Source organism: Palaemon carinicauda, chromosome 3 (genome assembly GCF_036898095.1).
Source record: "Palaemon carinicauda isolate YSFRI2023 chromosome 3, ASM3689809v2, whole genome shotgun sequence".
In the NCBI taxonomy this organism is placed as follows: Eukaryota; Metazoa; Arthropoda; class Malacostraca; order Decapoda; family Palaemonidae; genus Palaemon; species Palaemon carinicauda.
The window spans coordinates 146,032,283-146,044,276 of record NC_090727.1 but is presented as its reverse complement, the minus strand read 5'-3'; the positions used below and the strand labels follow the sequence as shown (position 1 = coordinate 146,044,276).

Sequence of the window (11,994 nt, the reverse complement as noted above, 5' to 3'; positions counted from 1 at the left end):
CATATGCAAAAAGCTTGTTTTCTATGCCAAACCACATGTCATGTATGTATATCATGAAAAGTAATAGGTCAAGAACACTACCATGAGGAACACCAGATGATATATTCCTTTACTAACTATGGTGACCATCAATAACTCTTTACCATATGTTACTTTAAAAATTCAATAACGATGGTAAGAAAAGACCCACCTACTTCCAACTTTTTTCCTTCTGAAAACAAAGGCCTTGTGATTAACACGGTCAAACTTAGCACTAAAATTAAGGCCAATCATATGAACTTCCTGACCACAATCAAGGGATTTCTGCACTGAATTAGAAAATTTTAAGAAGGGCACCGCATGCTCCAAGACTTTTGCGAAAGCCAAATTGCAGACTAGAGAACAGATAATTAACTCCAGCTTATCTAATTGGATTTTTACCAAGTCATTCAAAAACTTTAGGCAACATGGGAGTTTCGGAAATTGGAAGTGACATTACCAATTATCCAACAGGTGCAAAGAGAACATATTCTTGCTAACTTGTGGAAAACAACAGGCAACAAGGGAGCTAGAGAAATCACCTGTCTTTATACAAAAAAAGGAAAATTAACTTTTTGGTCTACATCGCCATAACCGTCAAGGTCCATTAAGATAGTATAATTTTCCTGGAACCGAAAAGCTAACTTAGTTAGTTTAGCCTCAGGAAATCAGGAATGAGGAAGATGAAGTTTCTCATTACTCTGCTTACCGTCAAACAGATCAAACGAAAAGGTTCCGTTTTCCTTTGGACCGTGAGTGAAAGAGCGATCTGGTTTAAGTAAAGGAAGAACTGTTAAGTATACACCAAAGAGTGCAGATTCGAGAGTAGCCAACCACTTAATGTTCCTGGTCTGTACCAGAAAGGGTTTCTTATATTGTCAAATCATACTAAAAATTTGATTTAAGAAAAAATATATACTAATTATATAATTTTTCAAACAAAAATATTATTCAAATAAGAAGAAATTCATTTAAAAACATGATTTTTTTTTCAGGTTGCACGACAAACGACACTGCCTACCGTCCCCCAGCGACACGCAACCTTTCAGAGACAACTCTCACAGCGACTCCACCTGGACAGTATCGAGTTTTCCATCTGCAATCTCGAGAAGAAAGACGATCTTGGACTATTGAGGGTAGGTATTATTATTATTATTATTATTATCATTATTATTATTATCATTATTATTATTATTATCATTATTATTATAATTTTCATCATCAATAATTGTGACGAAAAGAAATTCGTTTTTTACCGTTTCATTTGTTGGGAACTTCACTAGTAAATTTTTCTATGCTTCAATGTATCCCCTTCGAACACCGTAAACTTGACTGGATTTGTGTGTGTATGTGTATGACAAGTTACTATCTTTAGGGCAGGCGTTTGAAATTGTTCGAGTTTTCATTCAGGTTATTTCCGTCAGCATTAAAAACTCCACCTTCAATGCAGCATAAGGATTTTTCATAATGAGATGGACACAAAATACAGAAAATATACGATATTCTGAGTCAGCGCATTCTTAACTCAAGAATTTTACCGACAAGCTGCTTGTTAACGTATGCAAAATTTCTGAAGCTTTGATATTGAATAGAATGTTGTCTTTGATGAAATAATGATGTCGAGCGAATGGAATTGAATGTTGTTGTGATATGATAGTTTACAGAAAGACTATTTTGTATAGGGCGTAAACAACCGTCGATAGAATAAACTATTAAAAATTTGTATTAAAAAACGGTAAATGCCTGGCAACATTTATTCCAGGATTTTTATCGTTTCAAAAACGGATATATTGACATAAAGGAGTGCTATTACAGTCACCAACCTGTAAAAGATAATAACAAAGGTAAAATTACGGTTGCCTGTATTTTACTGAAATACGGTCGAGAACAGTATATTTTTACGGAAAATTCCGATTAAAATTTCGGGTTTTTTAACAGAGTATTAAATGATTAATATAATGAAGCCTGAAGTAGGAAATGATAAATGGAGAAGAATTGATTTAAAAGCTTATGATAGACACGACTGGCGAAATCTAACAGAGGACCTTGAAGTCAATAGGCGTAGGAGGAGATGATGATGAATATAATGAATTATACAGATTTAGTTTTATCATTATTCAAGGTGAAGATATAGAGGAAAAAATATTTCTTTTTTAATGTTGTTTGTAGTATTGCTTTTGTCCGTGTAACTATTTTATGAGGTTCTTTATAATGTTATTGCCCCGTTATAAATTATTGCAGATATATCAATAGTGTATTTGTTAGGTTGAAACCCCAACTAGTAGTGATTTTTTATTATTATTAAAAGAATCGTTATCAATATTCTCCAAAATGTACAGAAGTGAGCATTCAACTATAGATGAAAATTGCTAAAAATCAGTTCCGGCGATCCAATGACCAGATATATGAGAATCCAAAAGGCAAATTTCATGAAATCACTACATTTCTCCTCATAAAAAAAAAAAAGCAGTTATCAAAACTAAACATTTACCAGATAGATTTTCAAAATCGCAGTAACATACATTTAATTTGTTATGACTTTTCAAAAACTCTAAGAATATAAAAACATACTTATGTTCAATAACATATCAAACGATGATATAAAAGAAATATGAAAAACTAGGTTAATTATATTAAATGTCTACATTATTTTTCTTAAACATAGAAATTACCACATTGCTGCAACAAGACTGGTAGGTTTTTCTAAAGATAGTTATTTGCCTAATTGTCAAGGAAAAACAAAAATAAATATGCTAGGGATATAACTTCGTTTACACACACATTTATTATACATATAATATATATATATATATATATATATATATATATATATATATATATATATATATATATATATATACTGTATATCCCCAATATATAACTATTATCACTTAACAATGCCAAAAAGGTAAACGGTATTTACTCTAATGCACCTGACTTCAGTGACTAACATCCAAAACCCTACGTTCGTCCCTAGCCTGAGCTGTACCGAAATGAGCTCATCCGTCAAGCCTCCGTTGAAAGCAGCGGGGCCGGATCTGACACAGAGGCCGTTGGGCGTCTACGGTTCACTCTGAAATACGACCACGCCATTGAGGGACTGATCGTAAAGGTGAGTCGTATTCAGGTGTGGGCTTGTATATAATGTAAGTTATTAGGGTAGTTTGGCTCCCAATGTAGGTGGTATGGGGTGGTCAAAGCACCAGTCATTCGTTGTTTGGATCGAATTTATGAATTTGACCCATATTAGACTGGTGCTGAGGCTTGGGAGGTCATTCAGTGCGCAGGTGCAGCTGGGGGAAAACCCTTCAGCTGCATCACCAGGTAAAATTTAAGAGGTTGGAAAACCCCATAGAAGGGAGTGCAAATAGTATTAGTCTAAACATTAAGTACAGGTAAGGGCCCATGGTACCCTACAAATACCTTGAAGTAATGTCTATGGTGCAACACACGAGGTGCACTGATCAGATGGCCCTTGTTGAAATGACTAACTGGGACCTGGCCGCACTCATTAAGTGTGGCTTATTGCTATAACCTGTACATATGCCAATTAACTTGGAAAAGTTCTTCATCCCTTGCTCATTTGTCAATATAGAATATACCGTGGCTTTCACCCTAATCATAACTTTTCTAAATGTTTTCCGCTGATAAATCTTACAAATGTTGACCCACATTGAATATTCTAAATATTTACCATGCGTCCCATTTACTATGTTAATGGGTCAAGGGTGATCCATTTTATAAAAAAAAAATAGTGGTTGCTCACTTAACCATACTTTAGGTTTATTGACTCGTGGAATTTGGGTCATAACACCATGCACTGGGACCAAGGTTGTCAATCAGCACCGATGGACAACTGGTTGAAACTTTTATGAAATAAAACTTAGAAGTTAGAGAGCAAGATGAAACAGACAAAGTGAAAAGGGAGGTAAACCAAAAGGCTATACAATGGTGGCAGGGAGAGGGCGAAGAGATGATACAAGTCCTTCTTTAGTAGATGCATCCAGTGCCCCTCAGGAGGTTGCACTGGTCGCATTAATCCCCCACCGGATCTTTGCCTTTGTCTAATATATATTTGCCGTGTTGATAACCGTTGTAGTTGTAACCATTGTCAACTTAAACCAAGCTCGTCCTTCAGACACTGCAACTACACATTCTGTGACACACACACTCTTGCAATGGACTATTCCTTGCCTCTTTGTCAAATGAGCTTTTGCTCAAAGAGCAGCCCAAAAAATTTCATTTTCTATTACCTTTTTCTAATATTCCTCTGTGAAATACATCTAGGCTTCAACCGCCCCCATTTCATTCTCTTCCACTATCCACCCTCAACTTCCCAGTGATAAGCTACTTCCCTGATCCTTTGTATTCTTTTGCCAAAACTTCTACAGACACTTTCATCATAAAGATGGAACCCTTCTTGTTGGAAGATCGTCTCATCTGTAACTAGACTTGTGGATATTGGATCTTCTTTTTATAAGGCCTTTTGATAGGAAGTTCTTTTCCACTTTTTACTTTTATCCTCTGATTCTACCATCATTCTTAATTTCTTAACTTGTTTTTTCTTGCCACAAGCCTCTAACTCCAAAAGCTTTAGTTTTCTATATAGTGAAATTCAATGTAGACCATGCCCGGAAAGAAGAAAGCATTTTCAGTGCTCCTCATGTGGTGCATCATGGACATTACCTAAGGATCTTTCCAGGGTCCCTTTCGCCCTTAGCTGCACCAAATTTTCATCGCTCTGCTATACCTCCATTCCCACTTTCTGTCTTCTATCCAGCTTTCAAACTCAAAATTCATAGTGTAATGACAGTAGTTTTTCCATAGAATAACTATGGAACTGAATGGCATCCCAGCCCCGGCGTCTGGCTATGTTGCTGAAATTTATAAATTCAATCCGATCCCATTAACTATATCTAAAATGTTCGAAGTAGGAAGTTCCTGTCTCATTTTGATTGTCTGATGGCTCGAATGGCATCCTCGGTCTCAATATTGGCCCACATGACCACAAAATTCAATGATCCTCCTGATTCTATCAAAAATATTAACATGATCTCTATTGGTCTTTTCGTCCAGGCTTGTCAAACATAATGTGTCATTCTCTACAGCAGATTACTAAACACTAGCTTCAACTGCATACCATTCACTATATATTGTAAAATTATGTCACTATTTTCATGAAAAGCACTGAAGGCACCAACCCCATTTTAAAAAAGGGCACATTCCAATGCTAGAGCCTAGATACCCCACTCCTACAGCACCTTGTACGTCAAAAGCATTGAACGGCATCCTTATTTCAATAAAAGGTCACAGGATAATGTTGGAGCCTATAACCTTACCTCCTGGACGACCTTTTAAATGAAAACAAATGTCACCTTCATTTGGAAAAAGGACACATGCTTCTCTTGCTGATGCAACACTCTCAATTGTTTTAATATTTTCGAAATTCATGCAAACCTCATGCCTCTTCCACAGGTTGTGCAAGCTCTGGATTTGCCTGTGAAGGACGTGACTGGCTCTTCAGACCCTTACATCAAGGTTTATCTTCTGCCTGATCGCAAAAAGAAATTCTGTACAAAGGTACATCGCAAGAATCTCAATCCGGAATTTAATGAGTCTTTCGTATTCAGGTAAGTTGAAAGAAAGTTTGAGTACCAGTGCATCTGAATTAGGTTAAAGTATACATGTGACCATAGCACGCTTCCTGGATGATAGGTCCTTCCTTTCTAATGTGTCTTTAACTTGATCTCCCAAGAACAATTCTAGTCTTTCTCTTCTCCTTTTAGCTTATGCGATCAATATTTTTGTGTTTCAAGATTTTCAGGCCAACTTAGTTATGGAAAACTTTTAATAAGTACAATGGATTATCTAATCATTTGTGGAATTCTAAATCTTGTGCTCAAGTTTTAGACAGTCTTGGAACCAGCTAAGAACAATATTTATCTAAGTTTTTTCACTTCAACTGTAGTGATCAGATACATCTGGCGTCTTCTTTCCTTTCCACGATATCTATTAATTTTTCCTGTCATTGTCTCCTTCCAGAATATCAATGAGCATCCCTCCTCATTAAATCCATCCATCTGATCTGTTGACAGTCGACACTTCTCCCCATCACTACCATGTTCCACCCCCTCCCTTCTTATTACTTGTCCACAATATTGCATATGAGCTTCTTTATTCATATCTTTTACATTACAGATACCATCCATACTTCTATTTTGACTATCCCTCCTTTCTATTGATGTTCCAGCAATCCCCCACACCATCCTCATCTCGATTATTTCTAACACCCACTCCTCTTTCCTCTGAAGGACTCAAGTTTCTTACCACTATAATAGAGTGAACCAGATAACTGTCTTATAGATCTTCGTTTTGAGTCTTAATAGTATTTTCTTGCCTAAAACAATTTCAGTTATTTCTCCCCATTTTGCCATGCTTCTTTCATTTCCTGTTGCACTGCTTTCTTAGTAGGCTACCTCCCTCCTCTGTTATCATTGATCCTAAGTAGCCATCAAAGCCATCAAAGCCCTCAGAACTCTCACCTATATGGGAATTCATATCTGCAGATAACACTAATAGTTGACTTCTTGGAACTATCTCTATATATTCTTCTAATTGCCTCCGCCAACGAAGTTGGAAGGAGGTTAAGTTTTACCCATTGTTTATGTGTGAGTGTGTTTGTGAACGGCTTCCTGGCCACAATTTTCATAGTAGAGTAATGAAACTTGAAAGGATTAACTTTCAAGTAAAAAGCTGGAAATTATTAAATTTTAGAAGGTCAGGGTTAAAGGTCAAAGTCACGGTCAACCAAAATGTCTGATTCCCGTCACGTAATCAACCATAAGTTTGGACATTGTCGTCACCTAGACTTCAAACTTGGTTCATATTTGAGTGTATGCAAAGTCACGCCATCTAATATATGTTAAGATCAAAGTTCAAGCAATAGGTCAAGCAAAAGGTAGAGAAATAAGAAGCCCTGGCGGAGGTCTGCGTTCTAATAAATGCCCCTCTAGTTTCCCTCCGAATTCCTCCTTTTCATTTCACTCTTTTATTTCGTTCACATTTTACAGCCACCATTTCCTATTCTCCAAACACAGCCAGCCACAGATTCACTCTCCTAAAATAGCTCTGTCAATCAGTGTCCATTTTTATTACCACCCTTCAAACTCTCTAATACAATATCTCCTCCTTCCCACTCAATCTGTCACATTTACTTCATTTCTGCCACCCAATTTTTTTTTCTCCTGACACTAAAAACAATAATCTTTCCCTGGGTTTGAACTTATCAGTTACCCCAGACACCAATTTTTAATAATGTATCCCCCTTTCTGAAAACACACCCTTTTACCTTTATCTCCATAAATACATGATCGGTCTTTTACAACTTTTTGTTATGTATTTGAATGAATCAACATAAAAAGGCAAAACATGTCCATTTTTGCATTTGGATGAAATAAACAGCTCAAATGACTCAAGTTTCTTTTTCCAGTGTTGGATGGCCAGAACTCCGGGACCGAACCCTTCAATTCAGCGTGTACGACTTCGACAGGTTCAGTCGCAATGACCTAATCGGCCAGGTCGTTCTGCAAGGAGTGGCTGAGCATTGCGACCAGGACAATGAGATGGAATATGTCATGGACATCCTCAACACGAAACACGTGAGTGTGGTGTCTTGCCATTCGATTCTATTGTCTAAACTTCAATTGCTAATTACTTTCTTGGTGTAATGATACCGTGTACTTTCTCGTAAGTGTTTTCTTATTGTTCCGCTGAATTACATGTTAACTAAAGTTTCTACTGTGATATTTACCCCTTCTGCTGTCTTCTCTCGATTATAAAACAGCTTTTATTAACCTCATTTCCCTTAACCACAGTAGTATCTCAATATTAAAAACAGCCATACAAAACTATAAAAACATAGAATACTAAAATTGAACAATTGAAATTTAAAAGAAAAAACACTCACTTAATTTTGTGAGAAATAAAAATCAGAAATACTCAATTTTAAGAAGGGCCACTAAGTAGACGCTCTCCTCGAAAATTCACTTTTTACTAAGTTTATATAAGTAATACTCGGGATACGTGTTAAATTCGTTTTGGGACCGAGCTCACAACCTAAAACACTAGTTTCCTAAAACAATTTCTTTATAAGAAATAAAGGAAATTTATTCGATGTGATCCGCACATCCATAATTACACATGCACTCTAAATTGGTTTTGTGATGGTAATTACAGTAAAAATTAACTCGCACTTGACCTTTAAAGCAAGGTAAGTTGAGGGACATAAGGAGACAAGAGAGGAGGAGGGGTAGGAAGAGGAGGGAGTTACTGCTTGGAGGGAGTAACTCCCTTCATGAGAACTTTTGGTAAAACACCAGTTCTCTATCGAACGACGTTGACAACCATCAACCGAATCACTTAATTTACTCTTTCCGGACACTTAAGACGTATATTTTTACACATTTACGTCCTGATTTCACAAAGACCATGTATAGAAATGATTGTTTTTGCCTTTTCTTTAAAATTACATGAAAATGAGACAAGGCATTGTCGGTCAATATAGTCACTGCTCGCCCTGCTGAAGCCTATCTGGGCTGTATGTTTCTGTGAAATTTGCAGGCGTTTCCCCACATTTTAACATCCTAATTTCACTTGAAGCAAGAGGTTTGTTATTCTGTCCCTCTTCCTCCTCAGATGAAATATCCTCCATAAACTCTTATCGCTGCTCTTTATGCAATTCCAACAGTTGCTCACTTTTTTCCTCAAGAAGATAGTTGATGTCTTCCCTGTCCACCTCCAGTCCCATTTTTATTCCTAGTAACAATTTCATCATCAACTGCCTCCTGCATGGTTTTAATCCCTCAAAATAGCGTTCAGGAACACATTCCAGCCAGTTTCTTCAGAGCAGAATCTAGGGTTCTGATGGTGATCCCTTATGAGACTAGACTTAGTCGATGATTTTGAGGCAATTGACAATGTGGAAATATTCTTTCAAAAACTCTCAGAGGGTACGGTTGGTCCCTTGGACTCGAAGCATTGATGGATCATTACTTTTGATTAAAGCTTTCTGAAGTTTGAGATCACCTGATGGCTTGAAGTATTGGAGTGGTATTGGGTGGCAGGAACTTTATCTCGATGAATTATAAATCCTCCATTAGGTCGTCTTAAAAATCTGGTGGATGTGCAGAAATATTGTCCGTAAGTAAACAAAGCTTGGAGTGGGAGGGTTGTCTCCAAGAAGGTACTCATTTAACACAGGACCAAATGCTTCATTCCTCAAATAAAATGGCGGTCACCCAAACCTTTGTGTTTGACCTCCACATGTATTACAGCTGCTTCGTCTGCTCTTTGTACTCCTTGAAGGCTCATGGTTTCTCCAATTAATACACCATGATTTGGCCAGTTTTGATCACCACGTTGGTCAGCGTGGATTAGTGATGGTGGAAGATTTTCATCTGATCACTAACAGCAAACCAACCTAGTATGGGTGTCCCTGACTAGTACAGCTTTTCTGATCATGGCGATAAGCAAACCGTTTCACTGCTTTAAGGTATACCCACTTAGAAAGGATATATATATATATATATATATATATATATATATATATATATATATATATACACACACATATATATATATATATGTATATATATATATATATATATATATTTATATTTATATATATACATATATATATATATATATATATATATGTATATATATTTATATTTATATATATATTTATATATACAAACAATAAAAGACAAATATACATTACGTAAAGCCAAAAGAGGACTAAGTAAACGATTTAACCTAACAAACTCCCTTTAAATCTCCGTGCATAGGTAATAGGCAATTATGATAAGATAAGTCAATCAGAAGACTCAGAACTATCAATATGACATCAGGTAGCTGTACTTTAATCTCCCCTAAGCATTATGATAACGGTGATAAGATAATCAACTGAAATGTTGATTTCACAATGAATGACACATTTTCCGATTACGACAACCTACCTTTATTTGTAATTTCTATAACAAAATCAGTAGATTTTTATTATCATTACTTGATAGGCTACAAACCTAGTTGTAAAAGCAGGATGCTTTAAGCCCAGGGGCTCCAACAGAGAAAATACCCCAGTGAGAAAAGGAACCAAGGAAAAATAAAATATTTTCAGAACACTAACAACATTAAAATAAATATTATATAAACTATAAAAAGTTAGACAAAACAAGAGGAAGAGAAATAAGATAGAATAGTGTGCCTGAGTGTACTTTCAAGCAAGAGAACTCTAACCCAATGCAGTAGAGGACCATGGTACAGAGGCTATGGCACTGCCCAAGACTATAGAACAATGGTTTGATTTTGGAGTGTCCTTCTCCTAGAAGAGCTGCTTACCATAGCTTAAGTGTCTCTTCTACCTTTATCAAGAGGAAAGTAGCCACTGAACAATTATAGTGCAGTAGTTAACCCTTGGGGGAAAAAGAATTGGACTGAATCAGGCAATTGGACCATATGGCCAAGAACTGGGTCTTGGGAGGCCATTCGGCGCATAGTTGCAAGTTGGGGGGTGAAACTCACAACAGCACTATAGGGTAAAAGTTGGGAGGATGGACAGTTATTTCTTATGGAAAGGGCAGCAATGGAGGTATATTATATGGCTAAAATGTGAATGCAGTTAGAGGCTGAAACCTGAAAGGGCGGTACAAAGACCTTTAAGTAATGCCTAAAGCTGACTGCGTTGAACAAACGTCGTCCTCCCCCTCCCACCACCACCACAAACAAGAGAAAAAATCAGTAATATCAAATTTGAAATGCCCAACTCCATTCCAATAAGCAATTGTAATAGAACAATTCACTTTTAAGTATCAACTATAATTCCATGTTTAGATAGAATACAGACTAAACTATACAATCTTTAATATCCACAGCTACGATATGTATCCTAACTTATGATTTCTTAATATTTTTATTACTATTATAATCAATATGTTTCTTTCGCTTATTCCTCAGGAATCTCGTGAACTAGGGGAACTCATGCTTAGTCTCTGCTACTTGCCAACGGCCGGACGTCTCACAGTGACTGTCATCAAGATGCGAAATCTCCGTGCTATGGATATCACTGGATCCTCTGGTAAGATATTAACTAAGGTCTATGACTCTATGTATTCTATAGAACTTGATATTATTCATACTTTTTTATGGGGGTTTGTGTTCGGGGAATGTGGCTATGTCCAAGTAGCATATGATTGAATGCTAATAAATTCCTTTGGTCGTAGTACATTATTATTATTATTATTATTATTATTATTATTATTAATTGCTAAGATACAACCCTAGTTGGAAAAGCAGGATGCCATAAGCCCAGGGGTCCCAGCAGGGAAAATAGCCCAGTGAGGAAAGGAAACAATAAAAATAAAATATTTTAAGAATAGTAACAACATTCAAATAAATATTTCCTATATAAACTATAAATACTCTAACAAAACAAGAGGGAGATAAATTAGATAGAATAGTGTGCCCGAGTGTACTCTCAAGCACGAGAACTCCCTAAACCATTATGGCCAACTCTGTTGTATTTACGTAGGCTAGACAAGGCCACCAGACTGTCCCTCACATCAACCTTTGACTTTTCACTCTCCCCCAGACCCATACGTCAAAGTTTGCCTCTTGTGCCGAGGACGACGAATCAAGAAGAAGAAAACGAGCGTGAAAAAATCAACACTTAATCCCGTATACAACGAGGCTCTGGTCTTTGATATTCCCAACGATAACATTGAGGACGTTACCCTACTCGTCAAGGTCATGGATTATGACAGGTAAGACGCGCTTGACCTAATCAAGCATTTACATATGAAAGGTATATGTAACCGACTTTATAAGTTCATGATTGATTGATTGATTGATTGAAAGTTTTCTGGAATCCTGACATCTAAGGTCATTGACACCGTTATAAGTTCATGAGATGCACTACAG

General features: G+C 36.6%; 1 protein-coding gene across 2 annotated transcripts in view; it reads left to right on the top strand.

Annotated features, from left to right (window-relative positions):
* The window catches only part of LOC137638599 (synaptotagmin-10-like), a 38,755-nt gene that overhangs the window by 2,995 nt on the left and 23,766 nt on the right, over window positions 1-11,994 (top strand). For both annotated transcript variants that reach the window (XM_068370810.1, XM_068370811.1), the window contains exons 3-8: window positions 1,014-1,154; window positions 2,996-3,130; window positions 5,494-5,648; window positions 7,508-7,676; window positions 11,032-11,152; window positions 11,666-11,837. In XM_068370810.1, the coding sequence (XP_068226911.1) occupies window positions 1,014-1,154; window positions 2,996-3,130; window positions 5,494-5,648; window positions 7,508-7,676; window positions 11,032-11,152; window positions 11,666-11,837 (893 nt within the window). The remainder of the gene's footprint in view (window positions 1-1,013; window positions 1,155-2,995; window positions 3,131-5,493; window positions 5,649-7,507; window positions 7,677-11,031; window positions 11,153-11,665; window positions 11,838-11,994) is intronic.